The sequence below is a fragment of the Kogia breviceps genome, chromosome 8, assembly GCF_026419965.1.
Source record: "Kogia breviceps isolate mKogBre1 chromosome 8, mKogBre1 haplotype 1, whole genome shotgun sequence".
Lineage (NCBI taxonomy): Eukaryota > Metazoa > Chordata > Mammalia > Artiodactyla > Physeteridae > Kogia > Kogia breviceps.
Genome location: NC_081317.1, coordinates 58,713,622 through 58,735,789, shown reverse-complemented (window position 1 = coordinate 58,735,789; position 22,168 = coordinate 58,713,622). Strand labels below are relative to the sequence as shown.

Sequence of the window (22,168 nt, the reverse complement as noted above, 5' to 3'; positions counted from 1 at the left end):
GGGATAGAACCCTGACATCAGTCATTGTGGACATACAGAAAATTTATCTTCCAGCCTTAATTTAATACTCTCAGATGATTTCAGAATTAGACACTCACTGAGTATTACAGAGATTTTGAGAAGCCAAGAGTGCATTTATTATAATTCCCTGAAATACAATACCTTTAAGGAGAGATGGTGAGAATAGTGACTTTAGTGCACCTTGAGAGAATTCTATTTCTAAACTGGCTTGAAAAGATTTGTATTACTATTAAAATTGTAGCAAATATTAAAACTTCAGAAAACAAAAGATATAATTAAGATCATCTATAATTCTTAACTGGAGATACAAAAAAAATTTCTACCTTTTTGGCTTATTTCTTTTTATGTCTATACATATAAGTATATATGTATGTATATCACACATATATACACTTATTTATTCTAAATTATTTCATGCTTCATATGGCTGTAGACAGTGCTTTTTCACTTAGCACCTTGCCACAAATGCAGTGCATTACATATTTTATATACAATATGCATTCAACATTGAATGAATTCATAAACATAAGGCATTTTGTCATGTCTTTAATATTTGATGCCTTACAAAAGCATTAAATATTCTTTCATATGGTTACACTATAATTTATTTCACCATCCCCTATTTACAACTGTTTCTAATTTTTTACTTTTAGAAATAACATTTTAAAAATGCTCTTACTTATAAATTGAATCACATTCCACATTATTTCTTGGAGACAGATGCCTATAAATGAAAGTATTATGTAATTAAGATGCGTTTAAAAGACAGACTGTCCAACTGTCTAACCATTGCTTATTATTGTAAACCACAATTATTTGGCCTATGGAAGGGAGACGTTCTCTTCACATTCTTGCCTTCCCCCTCAGGGCAGCGTGGATACTTGCCTATCCAAAAGGGCTTTCTTCCACTGATGTCCCAAAGCCATTGCATATGCTGCCTGGAGAGGACAGTTACAAGGCTGCCCAGGTGACTAGGTGCAAATACACGAAAATAAGAGTGTCAGTGACAAGGAGTTCAACATTTCTGCTGATGTGAAATGCATAATGGAAATCAAAGATAGTTTAAAACAGAAAAAAAGCTATATATGTAGAAAGAACTTTCCAAGATTTTAATACTCTATTTTTTTATATTAATGAGTATCTGCAGGGTGGGGTAGGTGACAGCAAAGAAAGTGATATTGGATTATAATATCTGGGCTTTAAAGCACAAATTCAATGGGTTTTAAACATCTTTTGAGAATATCAGCAACTGCTTACTTATATAGATTAATTACTTAATGCCAAAAAATGACTCCTCTCATGGGAAGTTTATCTCTAAATGGCATAAATTTGGCAATTTCCCAGTTAATTTGACCAGTAAGGTAACCCAAACTATTCGTATAAAATTACTTGAAGCTGACATTTTGAGCTTTGCGTGTTTAGTCAAATACCCCAATATTTGTGACTCTTTCATCCCACCCAGAGAAACAGGCTCAGCCTCACTGCCAAACCTTCGTATGTTGTGCAGAAGTTAAAGCACCTGTTCTTACAAATATATATAAACATTTTCCCCAAAATATAATTCTATTTTTAATAAGTTTAAGGTACACAGCATAATGACTTGACTTACATATATAGTGAACTTTGATTACCATGATAAGTTTAGTTAACACCCATCATTTCATACAGTTACAAAAAAAAAGAAAAGAAAAAAATGCTTTTTGCCTTGTGATGAGAACTCTTGGAATTTACTCTCTAAACAACTTTCAAAGCTACCACACAGCAGTGTTAACAACAGTCATGTTATACATTACATCCCCTGTATTTACTTATAACTGGAAGTTTATGTCTTTTGATTACCTTCATCTAACTCTCCCACCTCACATCCCTCACCTCTGGTAACCACAAATCTGATCTCTTTTTCTATGACTTTTTGTTTTTAGATTCCACATGTAAGTGAGATCATATAGTATTTGTCTTTCTCTGTCTGACTTATTTCACTTAGCATAATGCCCTCAAGGTCCATTCGTGTTGTCCCAATTGTCAGGATTTCCTTATTTTTATGGCTGAATAATATTCCTCTGTGTGTGTGTGTGCGTGTGTGTGTGTGTGCGCACACGCGTGTGTACCACAACTTCTTTATCTGTTCATCTGTTGATGGACACCTGGGTCATTTCCATGTCTTGGCTATTGTAAAAAAATACTGTTATAAACATGGGGGTGCAGATACATCTTCAACATAGTATTTCCATTCCCTTCAGACATATTCCCAGAAGAGGAATTGCTGGGTCATATGGTAGTTCAATTTTTAACTTTTTTTTTTTTTTTTTTGCGGTACGCAGGCCTCTCACTGTCGTGGCCTCTCTGGTTGCGAAGCACAGGCTCCAGACGTGCAGGCTCAGCGGCCATGGCTCACGGGCCTAAGCCGCTCCGCAGCATGTGGGATCTTCCCAGACCGGGGCACGAACCCATGTCCCCTGCATCAGCAGGTGGACTCTCAACCACTGCGCCACCAGGGAAGCCCAATTTTTAACTTTTGAGGGGCCTCAATACTGTTTTCCATAGTGGCTGCACCATTTTACAATCCTACCAACAGTTTACAAGGGTATCCTTTTCTCCACATCCTTACCAGTGTTTGTTATCTCTTGTCTTTTTGATGACAGACACTCTTAACAGGCATAAAAATCCCTTATGAATTATTTTCACAGCTAGCTGAATTATTCCTATAAGCAATATTTGATTCTATCTAATTCCCCAACAGTGTTCATTAAAAACTCTTTAAAATGCTTTAAGTAAAAAGCCAATAAATAATTATTTTTTTTTTCTTTTCTTCTTTTTCTAATATAGAAAGTCTCAAAAAGAAACAAACAAAATCACCTTGATCTTCTTGCCTGGTTAATATCTACTGATATTTTAAAAAGCAGGAAACATAATTACTAATACATACTTGTCACAAGTTTAGACTGTTGAATTTTTTAAAATTTTGCCTATATCTTTCCAAACTTTAGATTCATTTCTCTGCTTTTCCAGATCATGTAGAGTGAACATAATCTAACCTGTCTGTTAATGATTTTTTTCCTGCTAATACAGTAGTTCAGTTTTGTATGATGCAGTGGTGACTTCTGGGCCTTCTGAGATATGTAGGCTCTTTCCCACTTCTCTGAATGTCCTTGTGGCTACTGGATTTGGGTTGTGTGCCTTGGTTCTGACTTTACTACTTACTGTCAGCTCTTGTCTGACAGTTACAGCAGATATGATAACCAATTTTTCTCCCCTCTCTCTCACATCCAATATGGTAATTCTTATGTGCTGCGGGTTAAGAACACGGAATATGAAATGTGTATAAAATATAGACTGAGGGAGGGCTTGAGGGGCTGCTTCAGTCAATGTGGTGTATCAGACAGAGCGTAGGACACCTGGGTTTCACTTCCTGCTCTGTCCCCAATTTCCTTATGTATGTAACTTCCACCTCAATGGCTTTATCAGGAAGGAACAGGTTTTATTCAAGGATATTTAACATCTCCTCCTGCTGCAAGATCCTTGAAACTACCTTTAAAAGATACTTTGTAAAATCCGTTTTAGCTGGTCAAGTACAAGTTTGATTTCCTTTTTGATGCTATGAGCAGCAAAAAGTCCCAAAAGAGCAAAAGGGGAAAACAGCTGTGTTTAGGATAGGTAAAATGTTAGACCATAGTTATTTACAAAAAAATTATTTAGGCATTTGTATGTTGATTATTTCATAAAAATACCATTCATTTTCTTTTATACCCATACACAAATAAAATAGAGAATATTAACTATATAAATATGTGTATATTATAGAGATATAAAAATAAAATATAGAGATACACACAAATGAAAATCTTTTGACAGCTCTGAAATTTGAAGGCATTCAAAGTATAGTATTAAAAGCAGAAACCTTAATTTTTTCAGTTACAGAAATAAACATCTACTTCTTTGAAACTTTTCGATTAAATATAGATGTATTTTAGACTAAATCTTTAAGGAAAGGTCAGCAGGGGTTCCAGACACTCCTGTGGGAAAGCAAAATGGTTTCATAGATAATGATCTATAATAATAGAATTACCAAATGTACAATGACTGCCTAAGGAAATGAGCAGATGAGATTACAGTATGTAAATTCAAGAAATACCTAATCTAGGAGTCTGGCTCCTCTGGGCTAGAAAAATAATAAAACACCAATGGGGAGTAAAGGAGATTGGAGATAAAGATTGGGTTGAGTTAGCAATCTTATTAAGGACAAAGGATAGAGTAAAATTTGCTGTTCTTCTTGAAACACAGGTGCTGTAAATGACCATATGTAAAGGACCATCAGGTAGCAAGGGAGCCTGAGGAAACATAACCTATAATTGAAAAATGGTCCCCGAGACCAAACAAAAACACTCTAGATGCATATTAATTCTAATTATAGAATCTAAAACCATCTCCTAAAAATATTCATGAGAAGGTAAAGCCAGGTTATAAAATGTTGAAACTACTAATTTTATATCACAGAAGGAATCGTTAATTCCCAGAGGAATATTTATTTTTCAAGGGAAAGAGGCTCGAGAAGAGGACTAAATGAACCTGAAAAGTAATGGGTGAAGGGAAGCAGAGAGGCCCGTAGAATGAATGAAAACATGTTGAATGACAGAGGAGGTTTTGGGGTTCAGAGAAAAATTATACTGAGGAGGTGGCCTTGTCATCCAAAAATGTTCCTCTTAAAATGACTGATCCAAAAGAGTGTGCAGATCTTTTATTTTTGTTTTAGTTTGCTTTTAATCTGCTGCTAGGCATTTGCTGGAATGCCTGTAACTAGTATTAACTGTTCTTGGGATAATCATTCTTATTGTCCTTTTGAAATAAAATGCATATTGAAGTATCATACAAAAGCCATCAGGTCAAATATTCATACCCATTTTTCACTTAAAATTTGAAAATTAGAAGCTTTTAATGATATTTTTAAAATCTCAGGCTTCCCTGGTGGCGCAGTGGTTGAGAATCTGCCTGCCAATGCAGGGGACATGGGTTCTAGCCCTGGTCTGGGAAGATCCCACATGCCGCGGAGCAACTGGGCCCGTGAGCCTCAACTACTGAGCCTGCACGTCTGGAGCCTGTGCTCCGCAACAAGAGAGGGCGCAACAGTGACAGGCCCACGCATCATGATGAAGAGTGGCCCCCGCACTGCGATGAAGAGTGGTCCACGCTTGCCACAACTAGAGAAAGCCCTTGCACAGAAACGAAGATCCAACACGGCCAAAAATAAATAAATAAATTTATTTAAAAAAAAGAACAATCTGCCTAACAATAAACTGATTAATTTCGAAAAAAAAATCTCACACCAAATATATTTTACCTCTTACACACCCTGGAATACCGTCAGAAATGGTATTTGATAAATGCTTTAATTTCTGGACCAATATGGTAAATACATAACACATAAGTCAAAATAGTTTATATTACTGATAGATACATAATGTCACTCTCTAAAATATGATGGAAAAACTCCAGTTGCCCCCTGAAAACTTTCTCTTGTTCTGAAAGCTTTCTCAGTTTTACATCTAAAAGAAGGTCTCAGTACTACATTTAAAACAATTCCCTGAAACCAGGTTTATAAAATTAACTTCACAATGATATGAAAAAATTAGTTTTGAAACTGCTTATAACATAATGTTTGATCTTCTATATATGATCACTAATCCTCTTGAATTAATAGGGGAGATAGAAAATTTCCATCACTATTATACTAGATTTTATAATAGTTTACTGCAGAACAAAATACCTATTTATGTATTTCTTAATACCATTATTCTGAGATTATGATCTTCTAGGTTTTTGGTGTCAAAAAACATTTCTTATGAAATAATGGCAATTTAAGGAAATATTATTGATGTCTTCATTTTGACAACCCTGTATTAGTCACCCTATATCTTTTTTATTTTATTGATCCATCTAATTACCCAAATCTGTTGTATTTCTCTACACTAACAACAAAATATCAGAAAGAGAAACTAAGGCAATAATCCCATTTATTATTGCATCAAAAAGAATAAAATACTTAGGAATACCTAATGAGGCAAAAGACCTGTACTTAGAGAACTATAAGATGTTGATGAAAGAAACTGAAGATGGAAAACAGATGGAAACTTATACTGTGTTCTTGGATTGGAGGAATCAATATTGTTAAAATGACCATACTACCCAAGACAATCTACAGATTCAGTGCAATCCCTATCAAATTACTGATAGTATCTTTCACAGAACTGGAACAACAACAACAAAATTTAATTTGTATGGAAACAAAAAACACTCTGAACAGCCAAAAAAATCTTGAGAAAAAAGAATAGAGTTCGAGGAATCATGCTCCCTAACTTCAGACTACATTGCAAAGCTATAGTAATCAAAAGACTATGGTACTGGCACAAAAACAGACACATTGATCAATGCAACAGGATAGAAAGCCCAGAAATAAACCCACACACTTATGGTCAATTAATCTATGATAAATGAGACAAGAATATACAGTGGAGAAAAGACAGTCTCTTCAATAAGTGGTGCTGGGAAAATCAGACAACAACCTGTAAAAGAATGAAATTAGAACATTCTCTAATACCATATACAAAAATAAACTCAAAATGGATTAAATATCTAAATGTAAGTCCGGATACTATAAAACTCCTAGAGAAAAACATAGAACACACTTTCACATAAATCATAGAAATATTTTTTTGGATCTGTCTCCTAGAATAATGGAAACAAAAGCAAAAATAAACAAATGGGACCTAATTAAACTTAAAAGCTTTTGCATGGCAAAGGAAACCATAAATAAAATGAAAAGACAACCTACAGAATGGGAGAAAATATTTGCAAATGATGCTACTGACAGGGATTAATTTCCAAAATATATAAAGAGCTTATACAGCTCAGTATCAAAAAAAAGCCAAACAACCCAATTGAAAAATGGGCAGAAACCTAAATAGACATTTCTCCAAAGAAGACATACAGATGGCCAACAGGCACATGAAAAGATGCTCAAGATTGCTAATTATTAGAGAAATGCAAATCAAAACTACAATAAGGTATCACCTCGTACTGGTTAGAATGACCATCACCAAAAAGCTCACAAATAATAAATGCTGGAGAGGGTGGGGAAAAAAGGAACCATCTTATACTGTTAATGGAAATGTAAATTGGTGCAGCCACTATGGAGAACAGTATGGAGGTTCCTTAAAAAACTAAAAATAGAGTTACCATATAACCCAGCAATCCCACTACTGGGCATATATCTGGAAAATATGAAAACGCTAATATGAAAAGATTCATGCACCACGGTGTTCATAGCAGCACTATTTACAATAGCAAAGACATGGAAGCATCCTAAATGTGCATCAACAGATGAATGGATAAAGAAGAAATGGTATATATATACAATGGAATATTACTCAGCCATAAAAAGGAATGAAATAGTGCCATTTGTAACAACATGGATGCAACTAGAGATTATCATACTAAGTGAAGTAAGACAGAGAAAGAAAATATCATATGATATCACTTATATACAGAATCTGAAAAAAAATGATACAAATGAACTTATTTACAAAATAGAAATAGACTCACAGACATAGAAAACAAACTCATGGTTACCAAAGGGGAAAAGATGGGGGGAGGGATAAATCAGGAATTTGGGATTAACAGCTACACACTACTATATATAAAATTGATAAACAATAAGAACCTACTGTATAGCACAGGGAACTATATTCAATATTTTGTAATAACCTATAATGGACAAGAATCTGAAGAAAAGAATATAAATATATATACATATATATATGTAACTTGCTGTATACCTGAAACATTGTAAATCAACTATACTTCCATAAAAAATAAATTTATAAAATAATATTTCTATATTCTAAAGAAAAAAATTAATTTATCAAAAAAAAGAAAATTTGTCTCTTCCCTTTTTGATGGAGAAAATATATACAATTCCTATCAATCAATAACAAGAAGACAAATGACCCAAACTACTGTTATTAAAAAGGTTACTAATGATATTCTTGTAAGTGCTTTTTTTTAAACATATATTATTATTTCTCTTGGGTAAATCCCTAGGAGTAGAATTGCTAGGTCACAGGGCAGATGCATGTAACTTTATAAGAAACTACAAGACGGTTCTACAAAGAGGTTGTACCATTTTACAATTCCACCGACAATAAATGAGAATTCCATTTGCTCTACAACATAGTCTTTGTGATTTTAACTATTCTAGTAGGTGTGAAGTGGTATTTTATTGTGGTTTTAATTTGCATTTCTCTGACATCTAATGGTGGTGGACACCTTTTCATCTCTTTATTGACCAACTGTCTCTCTTTACTTGTGAAATCTCTAAGTCAATTGCTATTTTTTTAACATCTTTATTGGAGTATAATTGCTTTACAATGCTGTGTTAGTTTCTGCTTTATAACAAAGTGAATCAGCTATACATATACTATATCCCCATATCTCTTCCCTCTTGCATCTCCCTCCCTCCCACCCTCCCTATCCCACCCCTCTAGCTGGTCACAAAGCACCGAGCTGATCTCCCTGTGCTATGTGGCTGCTTCCCACTAGCTATTGGCTTTACATTTGGTAGTGTATATGCTATTTTTAAAAAATCTGGTTGTCTTCTTGTCATTGATTTGTAGGAGATGTTTATATTTTCTGGACTTGAGACCTTTATCAGATACATGATTTGAGATGAGCTTTTCCCAAATGTGGTCTGCCCTTTCATTTTCTTAATAGTGTCTTTAGATGAACATAACTTTTAAAATTTGATGAAGTGCAAAATGTGACTGATATCCACCAGCGATTTATCTAGTCTCAATTTCTAGCCATGGAACATATTAGTCTAATTGCATTGCTTTGGATAATATCCAGGGAGGCAAAAAGGAGGGTCAGGGATAGTTACATATGCATTTTTATTTTTATTTTTATTTTTTTGTTTATAAATATTAATTTAATGGTAAAAAGTTTGAAATATCTTAAATTTTTTAAAATGTACAAACAGAAATTATAATATGAAAATTGTGAATAACATCAGTGAATTGTGTTGCTCTCTTTAAAATCATTAAGAAGGCTGTACATTAACATGTAAATGCTCATATGCATTTTTAAAGTCCACCTCAGCTAGATAAATTTTGTTGTCATTATCTGACCACAAGTCATCTTTCATTGAGTGTTCTGTTATCCAATCACCCTTTGATCAACTCGTCTGGTTTCATAATCATCAATTCCTCTTACATTGTTACAGGCCTGATGCTGTAAGACTCTTCATTGCTATATATTTTCAAATCAGTGGGCAGGAATTACTATTTAATAAATATAGAATCTGCAACACTGCTGACTCAGAGAATCTTCTACTGACTTTCTCCAAAAGTTTAAGATAGAGAGGCTAAAAAATAGAACTGTGATATGGGGATAGATGTATACATATAGCTGATTCATTTTGTTACACAGCAGAAACTAACACACCATTGTAAAGCAATTATACTCCAATAAAGATGTTAAAAAAATTTAGAACTGTGTCAATGGCACAGTTTTATCATAAAAGAGCTAAGTCAAAATATATTATTAAGGGAACCTATGTATATGTATAACTGATTCACTTTGTTGTAAAGGAGAAACTAACACACTATTGTAAAACAGTTATACTCAAATAAAGATGTTTTAAAAAAAAACAAAAACATTATTAAGGTCAGCCCAAATCCATTCTGAACTACAGAGCTCCCTCCAAGCTCCTAAAACAAAGCCAGGTAGATATTAGACACTCAACACTTGAATGAATGAAGCAACATTACAGTCCCATGAGACAACAGAGAAACATCAGCAAAGAAACATCAATCAAATGTGAAACAGGGTTTCTTACTGTTCCCTGCAAGCTTGGGCGGCTATGATCCAGGTGCCTTTCTGCTCTGTGATCAAGAAGTGGCAGTAGCCTAAGTGATGGTGCCACCCAGCTGGGCATGATTTATCTTCCACCTGAAAAATAGTTGTCCATGTTCACATTATAATGGTCTTTACAATCTAGAGTCTGTTCTCAGCATAGAGAGTCCTATGAGTCCCCTAATGTGAGTAATTTTGTCACCAGAAAGGAGGTCAGCCCTAATCCCAATCCTCCACTTTGAGAAATGCAACGGCTTTTTATGGAACACACTGGTAAAGTCAGCAGTGTTTTTTTTTTTTTTTTTTTTTTTTTTTTGTGGTACGTGGGCCTCTCACTGCTGTGGCCTCTCCCATTGCGGGGCACAGGCTCCGGATGCTCAGGCTCGGCGGCCATGGCTCACGGGCCCAGCCGCTCCGCGGCATGTGGGATCTTCCCGGACCGGGGCACGAACCCGTGTTCCCTGCATCGGCAGGCGGGCTCTTAACCACTGCGCCACCAGGGAAGCCCAGCAGTGTTTTAATTTTACACTTTGACATTATGATAATTAAATAAAATAAGTAAACATCTTTTCAAATTGTACTGCTTAACTCATGTGTTTCGTGATTTTTAAAACACCAACTGGCCATCTTTTCCTCTTCACCTTCAAAGTGTAACAGAGCAGGCTGAGGTAGCAGGAGTGGACAGGGCACTCCCTCTCTCTCAGCTTATCATGGGACATGCTGCAAGTAAAGGTACTTGGCTGCTTGGCCTGTGTCCCACCTTGGTGTGAGGGCTCCAAGATTTCCAGGCAATTCCATTGCACTTATACAGCTTTTGGAGGCTTTCTTCAAAGTGGAAGAGTCCCTTTAATTCCAGTGTGCAGTTCTTTGGAAATGAGGGCAAACGGTCCTATGGCAAGGAAAGGTGATTTAGACTTCATGTAAGTTGATCACATTTGTACCTCTTTTAGGTTGTCATTTGTTGAGTAGCATTTGTGTTGAGTCAACTGTCCTGGATGTTTTATGACCCAGAACACAGCTTGTTGTAAAGTGAATAGGAAGTGAAGAGATTTTCATACCTGTTGGGGGAAGTGTGAGCCGGTTGTGGATTCCTCCTTATCTGCTTGAGGCAGTTCTGCCACTTTGATTGTCTTTTGTGGCTGACTAACAATGGATACTTTGGCCTTCCTTTTGTGAGTTGAGGAAGTGTCATCCTCCAGTTTCAGGGAATTCATTCCATGATACTTGTGGAAATCAACAAACAACCATAAAGAAAAAATAAACACCAAGAGAGCAAACAAAAACATTTGTTGCAAAAAAGGAGCAATCCAAAAATTGGATCAAAACAAAAAGATAAAAGGTGTATTTTTTTTCTGACCACCCAAGCCTCTAAAACAAATTTCAAAACATGTTTTTAAGAGAAATACATAAATATAACAGTTATGAAAGGTAGTTTCACTAAATATTTTGTATCCATAAATACAAGAAATTTAGCAATTCTCTCAGACTGCGCTTACATTGTAGATGATGTCTGTTTCATTTCTATAAACAGAGGATGGATGGACCTGAAATCAAGAGAGAACAAAATATGAAAAACATTGACTTGAATAATAATTAGCAGTAGGGTAAATAAAACCCTTCCAATAAGATATTTTTAATGACTGAAAAATTTTAAAACATATGTTTTTCTTAAGATTTTCCATGCCTAAATCATTGGAATTTTTATAAAATCACTGGACCTAATGGCACTTTACCAATGTTGACTCATCTATTCTTAGTCCCAGTTAGAAAAAACATCCTTATTTTCTTGGTACATCTATAGTACACAGAGGTCCAAGAAAACACATACACACACACACACACACACACACACACACACACACACACACACACACCCATGAATGTGTGCCTGGTTAGAATACTACGCTGATAATGTCAAAGCCATTGTTTCCACACCCAAGTAGATCATTTAATCTCATTCTATTTCAGTGTCACAGGTCATTCTCTATCTGTCTTGATCACAAAAGGAACCAAAGCAGAAATCATATGGATGAGTCAGAATATCTATCTATCTATCTATCACCTCAGTCAGTACAATAAATGCAGTAGGGCAGCATTATGATATTTGATAATATTTGATATATATATATGATATTTGATATTATGATAGCACTTCATGATGGTATAAGGAACCATGAAAATCACCATGGCCCTCAGTCACTGTGAGAACCAGAACAGCTTCCACAGTGTTTCAGAATGCTTATTATGATCTTTTGATCCTTTCCGTATGCACTCCACACATCAAAACCAAAGAGGTCCCCATCCTTACTCTTTTGCCATTCCCCTGGGTCCTAAGCTTCATTTGAGAAAGATCTTCAGAATCAAAGTCCCGCAGGGTGTCTCCCCTGGTGACTGCTAGCTGCTTGGAAGATGGAAGGGGTCTTCTTTCTGGATGAAAGGAACCAGAAGTGGTGCGTGAGGGAGCCCCTGGGGAGAGCAGGCTCCAAATGCCCTGCTCCCATGCATTGGGCATGTTTGTATTGAAGGCATATGAAGGATGGCACTGTCCTGGAGGCACACAAAATGGCAGGTCAGTTCATTTTACACAAACAGATAAGTGATCGCATGGAGAAAGTCCCTGGAGCAGCCTGTCATTAAACTCAGACGGATGATTTTCCCAACAGATGTTGCCTTTCTGCCATTTGCCAGAAACCCCTTTACTCTTCATCAGTGTCCATCCAGAAAAGCTGTGCCCTTCTGCACATCTACAGGGTGACTATAAGTCATGAAGTTGATTTCACGAACCACAGATGAAAATCACTGTCGTGATTTTATAATCATCCCATCTAGTTGGGCAATAGCCTCCCTTCATATTATAGAACTCCTCCATATTATCAGGTTTACTCCCTGATCAAGTATCATTCCACAAACACTTTAAAGTGTTCATCCTTTCCCCAATCTCCTAGAGGTAGAAACTGGAATTGTTTGAAGATGTCAGTGAAATCAAGTAACAGTTATAAAAATGAGCATTTAACTGTTACAGAACAAAGATCCAGTAGATCTTAATGGAGCTCCTTTGATTAGAAATATTGCCAATCAGTATGAAAAAATTCCAAACCTAGCAGCCTCGTCTGGATACTTTACACTTCATGTGTAAAGTGTGTATTTTATGTATTTATGTACTTAATGTGACCAGAAAATCCTACTGAAAAAGAAATTAATTTGGTGAGGTAAGGTGGTATGGGAGAGATGCTATGGTAAAGGAAAGAGGATAGTGTCTATTTTTATTATAGGATGAGAAAGAGGAGATAATAAATTTCAGGTAAGAAAAACATACGGCCTGTAGGGCATGACAGGTATAAAAATAGGAGGGTGAGACCAAGCATAGTAACTGGACACTTGTCAACTGCTAAACAGAGAAATAAGTAGAAGGTATTTGGCAGGAAAAATGTCAGAGCACCAAAACTTTGGGCTGCTCTTTATTTATTTAGTTCACACGTTGTTCTTTAGCATATACTATCCAGGACCTACTTGGCTCTGCAACCCAAGGTTATTAATTAATATTCTCCAGCTGCTCCTGAATCCCCAAGCCAGCTGCATCTTTCACATCTATTTTTCTCCAATTCCTTCCTCTCAGAATTTTTGGGGTCACACTACAGTGGGGACTCAGATTTTAGGCATTAAGAGCTCTCTTTAACATAGGAAGATAATTATAGCCCTATAAACTCTGGGGGAAAATAATTGTCGATAGATTCTCATCAACATTGTTTCCCCCTTGGTGAGAACAACAAATGGGTGAGGAAAAAACAACGAAGAACTGACTTGTTGCTTTTCTCAAACGGTCGTTCTTAGCAGGAAGAAAACCACATGAAGCAGAAACCAGAATAAAGGGCCTACATCACGACTGAGGTTGCTTTCTTGACAAGAAATTAAGCATTTTGATTTGAAGGTGTTATCAAGCACACTGGCTGTTGAAAGCAAGCAGCTACAGCGCCAGGACTGCTCCTGATTTCAAGATGAGGATCAAAAGAATACCTCCTTTTGAGTCCAAAATTTTCACTGCAGTTTTTGTCTTTGTGCCAAGAACCGCATTCACGGGGGAGTTCAGAATTACTTCAAAGACCTCATCATCTTCCTCTAATCCGTCATAGGTAATTGCTATATTCCACATCTTAGTTGACATTCCTACAAGAAGTAAACATTTTAATTACTCTTTAATTGCTATTTCAGTCACCTAGGTGTCAGAGAAATATATTAATTAACATGTCTACAGCTAGACTGCAGTAGCCTGAGTGAGCTATTGTACTGCTACCAACTCGCTGAAGTCGTGCTGTTCTCCTAAATAATATTAAAAGACTACATTTGTTCCTGGACAATGATGATTCCCTTTAAATGCAAACACTGTAACAAAAAAAGCAAGCTGCATTAGGCAAGGGATGAACAAAAAATGGTGAGCAGTTGAGATCTAAGACAATTTTTTCCTGACCTGCCCCTTCTCTCCTTAAGAATAAACAAGTACTGCAATCTTTAAATCTTAACAGTTTGAAAAACCTTAAGATGTTGATGCAGACAGTCAGAAGTGATTATTGGATGGTACTTCATGCTATTCACAGAAATGATTGATTTCTAACGACAGCTGCTTCCATCGGCTGCCCTACTTCCTGAGATCCTTCTAGCCCACAAATGCTTTTTCTGATGATGTAATACTCAGGAGTTTGATATTCTCCTAAAGAGAAATTTATAGGCTGGGGGGGTTCTTGAAATAGACGGAGCCAATTTTTTTTTTCTCTTTCTGTCTGCTTCTGTTCATGGAGTTACAATCAAGCTTGGTTCACAGTAACTCTGCGAACTTAATGCAAAACAGTTCTGATGTTACAAACATATCCCCAGCTATCCTGTCACCACTAAGACGGGAAGCGAAGCAACCCCAGAAACACAAAATATTAAAGTTGGAAGAAACTTCTGAGATTGTCGAATCTTGACCAGTTTCCATGACGTGGATAGCAGGACATCCCCCATGGGTTTATTTAGAAGAAAAAGAGTTGACAGGAAGGAAAGAAAGTACTGTTTAGTGAAGAAACACGGCTCATTTTAAGGGGAAAAAGATAAACTTATGGTTTAACCTTTGAGGACTAAGTTTTGAAACTTTATTCTGTGTCATTTACTCATTGGCTATTTGAGTGCTTTTATTCCCATAAACCCATCTATATAAGCAGTTAAACATTTTTTTCTAGTCTTCTCATCTAAAAATCGGATTCTTTTCTCCTTGCAGGTTGTTTTCTACAGATTGATGCCTCTCACTTGTGCTAGCTAGATGATGGCCTCCTTCTTGAAGGTATGTTGCTTATAGAGTTCATCATGGAATCAGTCTCATCAATCCCCAAAAGAATCCAATGGAAAGAGGAAACTGCTCACTTATCCTACTCTTGCCTGCACTTAGAAAAATTAAGGGTCTTTGAAATAATTTTATTAAAAAAAAAAAAATAGGCTGACGGGTAATTTGTTAAGCTTTCAGTATCCACTGAGTTCTTTTTTTTTTTGAACTTTTTTAAAAAAATGCTTTCAAGTCTCATCCATGTTGTAACATGTATTCATCCTTCATTGATTTTTTTTTTTTTTTTTTTTTTTGTCTGCGTTGGGTCTTTGTTGCTGCGCTCAGGCTTTCTCTGGTTGTGGCAAGCAGGGGCTGCTCTTCATTGCAGTGTATAGGCTTCCCATTGCGGTGGCTTCTCTTGTTGTGGAGCACGGATTCTAGGCACGCGGGCTTTAGTAGTTGTGGCTCGCAGGCTCAGTAGTTGCTCCGTGGCATGTGGGATCTTCCCAGACCAGGGATTGAACCTGTGTTCCCTGCATTGGAGGAGGATTCTTAACCACTGCGCCACCAGGGAAGTCCTTCCACTGAGTTCTTAAATCAATTACTTGCATAGTCTTTACAAAGACAAAATTTGAAGCATTTAATATAAACTACATAAATCCCACCTCATGGCTGGATGAATCAGTCCATCAAAATATATATTTTGTATTGATTATGTGCTTGCCTTTGGTGGATGCTAGGGAGAATATCAGAGGTATAACACACGGAAGCCCTGACATAAAGGAATTTAAAACCTTCTTGAAGAGACAAGATGTAAATACCAGAAAAGTCAATTATTCCAGATTGTATATAATTAGCTGCCAAAAGATACAGAATAGATGGTAAATACTACTTGTATGTGGGCTCCAGAGTTGGAAGGACCTGGGAGGAAATGGGAAAACAACAGAAGCAAAGTCAGTTAGATAGCAAAGCAGAGACCTTGATCAGGAGGGCTGAGCAGATTACCTGGCTGGAGTAGAGAGGTCATGCCAGGGAAGAGAGGTGGTACGTAGCGCTGGCATTTTGTAGCCAGACTGCAGAGAGCCCTGGACACTAGATGGTCAGACTCAGACTTTAAGCCACAGGCAACAGGGAAGGCTCTTGAAAATGGATGTCTTAAAAACATGAATCTGAAAGTGTTATGTGGGAAGATTTAGGGGCCCAGGCAGACAAGCAGAGAGGCTAGAAGTTGGGAATCCACATAGGCAGCTGTTGTAATAAACTGGCATGAAGAGAAAAGAGACTTGACAATGAAGAAGGCATATGAATACTAAGGTTTTAATATTCAGAGAGCTGTTTTGACTCTCAAAGCCCATAAAGTTAAGTGTTATTCAAATAAAAATCCAATACAAAAAATTTTTTTCCCCAAGCCCCAACCATTTGCCTTCTTATTTTAAGAACTGTTTAATAAATTATAGTACCCCTATCTCCCACTGCCCCACCCACCCCCCAAAATCCTTAAAGTTTTTGTAAAACCTTATGAAGTAGAACCAGATGGTTAGAGATCTATTCCAAGTTTCATTCAAGTACTTTTGATTTGTTTGCCTGCATTTCAACTTTGTTTGCCTGCATTTCAACTTTGTTTATATGTCTACCAGGTATGCACAAAGGACCTCCTTTTTTAGGTTAATGAGATTAGAAATCAGAACGTTCTTAGTTTTTCTTTTTCCTTCCTCTCCAGCCTTCAAGGTGCAAAGTATTTGTGAAATCACAGTGATTATAAACAATTTCAGAAGGCATGAACTGGCCCCCTGTTCCCATGAAACAAAAGGTGCTGAAGAGGAGAGAGAGGTGTTAGGTTATGCAGACATAGCCCACTTTACAGAGTGAGTTAATTCCTGGATATTTTCCTGCAAAACACATTTCACTATTGAAAGACATATTCTCAATGTTTTTTAGCAAATGCCACACGAGAGAGCTGTTCTTTGGAAAACATTTTGACTCAGGCACAATGAAGTCTCAATTAAGAATGCAGCAAACCTTTGAAGAACACTTATTTTAAAGGAAAACAATCATTTTCTTAAGAATATTTGCACTTTGACTCAAGATTATTCACAATAGCAGAAGGCAAAGTAGTCAGGGTTAGCTTTTGGTTTGGTACAAAGCTGCAAGGCAAGCTTACTTGAGTGTAGCTCACTAGACTGAAAAGTCTAGTGACTTTTCAGTCTCAGTTTCTCTTCAGCTCCCTCCAAGAGCTCTCAAACCCTATGATATTCCACTGTCTTTGATTTCTCACTCTCTGTTTCCTCACCAGTCATGGAAGCTGCTGTTTTTAAAGAAATGAACAGATTGCTTTGAGTGAAAGGGGTGGTAATATGGGGATGAAGACACCAGATCTGAAAGAGGCAAGGATGAACAAGATAGGAGTAAATAAGTATTTACAGGACCTGTGGACACAGGGAATTCTAACATTCTCTAAAGGAAGACATCAGCTTATGAAACAGTTTCTGGCTAATAAGTTCCAAAACAATGAACAGTCAAGTGTTGTTTCTTTTTCATTTATAAGCTGTATTTATTTATTTTCTTAAAATGTCTAAATAGGGACTTCCCTGGTGGTCCAGTGGTTAAGACTTTGCGCTTCCATTGCAGGGGGCACAGGTTCAATCCTTGGTAGGGGAATTAAGATCCCGCATGCCACACGGCGTGGCCAAAAAATGTCTAAACAATCTCTAAAATTATGACTATTTAGACCCTCAGAAGTCTTTAGTATCTACTGGAAGCAGCATGCAAACTCTTCAAAGCAAATGGGCATTCCCTCACCCAGTGGGACTTGCAAGAGTTAGCTTCCAGTAGCTCCGCCACTGTGATATCTTCTAGTTCCTATCAATCCAAACAGAGAACCTGGTGGGCTGCTCAAAATCCACCAAAAGCCAAAATCACTCCTGATCTTGCAACAAACAGACCTCAAATAATAAAGATGATATATGACAAGGACTTTTGCCTCTTGAAAAGAGGAAAGGCTGGACCTGCCTTAACATGAAGTACATAAAGAGCACAGAGCCAATGCATCAAATCCTTTCATCTTAGGGTTGATCAGAACCAGAGCCTGCAGCAACCCAAGGGTAAACTTCAAATACACAACAGGAATAGCTCTTCTCATCAAGACTGGTCAGTCTGAGGAACAAAATTATGCAAGTCAGAAACTTAAATATCACAGGAAGGAGGCCAATAACAATATCGGGATTGTTGCATGTCAAATGTAAGGCTCTCTGTTATAGGTTGAGTTGTGTCACTCAAAAATCCCTATGTTTAAGTCCTAACTCTCAATACCTCAGAATGTGACCTTATTTGGAAATAAGGGCATTACAGTAATTCAGATGGAGTCATACTAGAGTAGAGTGGACCCCTAGTCTATTACGACTGGTGTCAGTATACAAAGGGGAAATTGGGACACAGACAGAAACAAGGAGAACATCCTATGGAGATAAAGGCAGAGATCGGGTGATGCTACAGAAGCCAAGGAAGGCCAGAGATTCCAGCAAAGCACCAGAGCATGGAAGAGAGGCATGGAACAGATTCCCTCTCAGCCCTTAGAAGGAATCAACCCTGCCCACATCATGATCTTGAACTTCTAGCATCCAGAACTATTAAGAAAAATAATTATTGTTTTTAAGCTACCAGGTTTGTGATACTTTATTAGGGTAGCCCCAGCAAACTAATACAGTCACTAAACATCGTACAACTTGTGGCGAACTGCAGAAAGGCATTTCTTTTCTACGTTTAATTTTTTTTTTCTTGGTTGTGCTGGGTCTTAGTTGCGGCAGGCAGGCTGCTTAGTTGCAGCTCACTGGCTCCTTAGTTGTGGTATATGGGCTCCTTAGTTGTGGCATGTGAACTCTTAATCATGGCATGCATGTAGGATCCAGTTCCCCAATGAGGGATTGAATCCAGGCCCCCCACATTGGGAGCATGGAGTGCTAACCACTACGCCACCAGGGAAGTCTCCTCTACGTTTAATATTAAGGTTGTCAGTTTTGGAGTGGTAATGGTATTCAGGCCATTTTGTTTTGCCTTTGCCCAAAACTTCATGTGTCAGTGGCAGACAATGGCTAAAGTCTTGATTGGATGGTCTGTTCTCAGAATGCAGAACACCTCCTCTGCAGGGGAGCAGAAAGCCACACGCCCTGGCTGCTTCTCAAGGCCTTTTCCTTTTGTCCCTGGACAGGTGATCTAGGTCCATTCCATACCAGAGTGAAAGAGAGACAACCATGCAGTGCAGTGAGGGAGAGCTACTGGTTCTCATCTACAGAAACCAGGGAAAGGGGGCATGGCTCCCGCCTTGGTGCTTTAGGCACAGTTAGCCAAATGTATGTCTGTCCTGCAGTTTAAGTCCCCTTCTTCTGCTACCAACTCCCCTAGGAAGTCTTCCAGGATTTTCCTTAGCCAGAACAATGGCATATCCGTGGGGTCACAATGTACTCTATCAGTGAGTGGTTTTCATGTCTATATTTCTCGCAGGATAGAACATCCTTGAGAACAGGCCCCATGCCTTTGTATTCCCTTTTGCACCTAGCGACATTTTTCCAAACGCTTAAAACAAAACAGGTGTTATCTAATTAAATAATAATTTCCCCTGGAATCTGTTCATATCAGCCTATTCCAAGAGAGATAATTTAGAAATGACCCTTTAGGAATCCACATGACTGTAACATTCAAAAAATTTCCATTAAAATATGAGGCAATTACATTATTTCAGCTTTGTGTCAGACCTCTGAATAATTTTTTTAAATGGCACTTCTTCTGGATTTTTGGATGTTTGCTTTAATATTTTATATATTTTATTTGTTATGATCTCTCTTCTCATTTTAAATGTTATTACTAGTAATAACATTTAAATAGTAATAACATAAAATATGAGGGGCAAAACCTCAAGTGCAAATTCATCTCTCTGGGAGAGGGGTGATCCTATTCCCTGAGTAGTTTCTAGTTGGCTGAAGCTGCATAATAGTCTGTCTTTTCCACAGTCTCCAGACTTTCTTACAAAAACATAAACAAAGTGTAGACACAAAACTTACCTGGGTCAAACTGAATCAGCTTAGATGGAGTCATAGTGAAATCCTTTCCAGCTGTAGCTGACACTTGGTTGACCTTAAGAGGGAAAAAAAAAATCTTTTTTTTAATAAAAATAAATATTCTGTAATAGAAAAACATCTAGTCTAATCTCATACTAGACTAAACTCATGCTCTTAAATCTGTTTTTAACATTAAGTGTTTTTTTATTATAATACATCATTTTTGACCCATCTTCCTTAAAGTTAACATTTTCCTAGACTAATATCAATGGAAGTAAACATAAAACTTTATTTTTATTTTTTTCTTCTCCTTTATAAATGATTTGGTTATTGGAGAAAGTAATGTGAATTTTAAACAGTATATTTCTCTTTGGTACAAATATCATTTTATTTCATGGCCTTCCCTCTACCCCAACCAGGTCCTCAAATAATGCCTTGGAGGAAAGGGAGAAGGGCAGTGAAGAGAAGGAAAAGAGGGTGCTCCTGACAATCGGGTGCTGATCTGTCATCCAGCTTGGAGGTATCCTGCAAGCTCAGGGCACTGAAAGCCTTTAGACCAGATGAACTAAAACAAGTCTGGTCCATTTTCTCATCTGGATGAAACCATTCCTCTTCACACACATGAATGAGGGCTCTGTGGGGATGGCAGTCCTGGGGAACAGCCACACAAAGGCCATCCACACCCAGAACCAAGGGCTTCAGAAGCTCCTTCAAGTAAGTTGTAAAAAAAAAAAAAAAAAAAAAAAAAAAAAAATTTGGTCCAGTCTAAAGAGACAATTGGCTGACCCCTTTTTCCCATCCCCCAGGGCTGAAGAACAGAGGTGATTTAAGGGCTCTGACATCTCGTGCCCTTAACTTCCCCCAGAGGAGCCTAAATATGTGTGAAGAACACATACTTAGTTTGAAATATGGTTGAAAAGCAGTCTGAAAAAGAAGCTTCAGCTGGTTTGAAAAAGAGGTTCTTGAATGAGATGTTCGGGAAAGTGAGTTACTCTATTCCTTCACTTTCTTACAAAGGGATGAAGGGAACAAGTAAAAACGTACAAATTCCTATTTCTTTGGCCTCAGACATTACCTGCATTTCTAACCAAAGGCCCTAACATCTGCCAGTGGTCTGCAGTGGAAACATTTTGCTCAAGAAGAGTACTGCCTCCTAAGCTCCCATTTGTTCTTTCTCCACAATGCCAAGGTTCCTCCTGAACAACCTTTCACTGTGGAAAGGCAGCCCATTGCACACCTGTACCCATCATATGCTGGGAGTTACATTTCCCCATGTGGGTCTTGCATGTGCAATTACCTAGTATTTACTACCACTGAGCTTACAGAATCCTACATGGGAGAAGGAATGGGCTGAGTCAAGGTGGCTGCAGAAATCAGTCCAGTGCAGGTGTGTGATTCAAACCAGGGCAAACAACGTAGGGTAAGAGTGCTTTCTTCTCCTTCCTCCCAGCCAAGCAGCCAGTAAGCTCCAGTCTAAAGCAGCAGGCTGTGCTGTAAGCAGAGTGGTCCCTGAAGGACTCGGGCTGTTTGCGAAAGGCCTGCAGACTCTGCTGGCAGCTTCACTGCGTGCGTGCAGCTTAAGCAGACAAAAGGTTCCGTCACACTATGTCTGTTGTTTCTACCTGGCAAGGTAAATGGTTCTATGGCCCAAAACTCCAGACTAGAGCATATGGTGCTTTTTATGGAGGACCAGAAGAATATTAGAAAACCATCCAGGTGGGTTCTTTCTTTTTCCATAAACAATCTACTGGGACGGTAGAGGATGTAACAATAATAAAACACTCCAGATCAGGAGAAAGGACCCTATGTCCACTAGAAGGATAAATACTGAGTCTGGATATAGTAGAATTTATGTGCACAAGGTTGTGAGGGTGATTTGAACTTATTATTGTAATTGAGA

At 37.6% G+C, this 22,168-nt stretch overlaps 1 protein-coding gene across 1 annotated transcript in view; it reads right to left on the bottom strand.

Moving 5' to 3' along the window:
• FREM1 (FRAS1 related extracellular matrix 1) overlaps positions 1 to 22,168 on the bottom strand; it is a 144,787-nt gene that overhangs the window by 1,182 nt on the left and 121,437 nt on the right. The window contains exons 28-35 of the mRNA XM_059072960.2: positions 20,272 to 20,344; positions 13,939 to 14,088; positions 12,233 to 12,471; positions 11,421 to 11,468; positions 10,983 to 11,147; positions 10,685 to 10,813; positions 9,908 to 10,020; positions 907 to 992 (exon numbers count right to left, since the gene is read on the bottom strand). Of these exons, the coding sequence (XP_058928943.1) occupies positions 907 to 992; positions 9,908 to 10,020; positions 10,685 to 10,813; positions 10,983 to 11,147; positions 11,421 to 11,468; positions 12,233 to 12,471; positions 13,939 to 14,088; positions 20,272 to 20,344 (1,003 nt within the window). The remainder of the gene's footprint in view (positions 1 to 906; positions 993 to 9,907; positions 10,021 to 10,684; positions 10,814 to 10,982; positions 11,148 to 11,420; positions 11,469 to 12,232; positions 12,472 to 13,938; positions 14,089 to 20,271; positions 20,345 to 22,168) is intronic.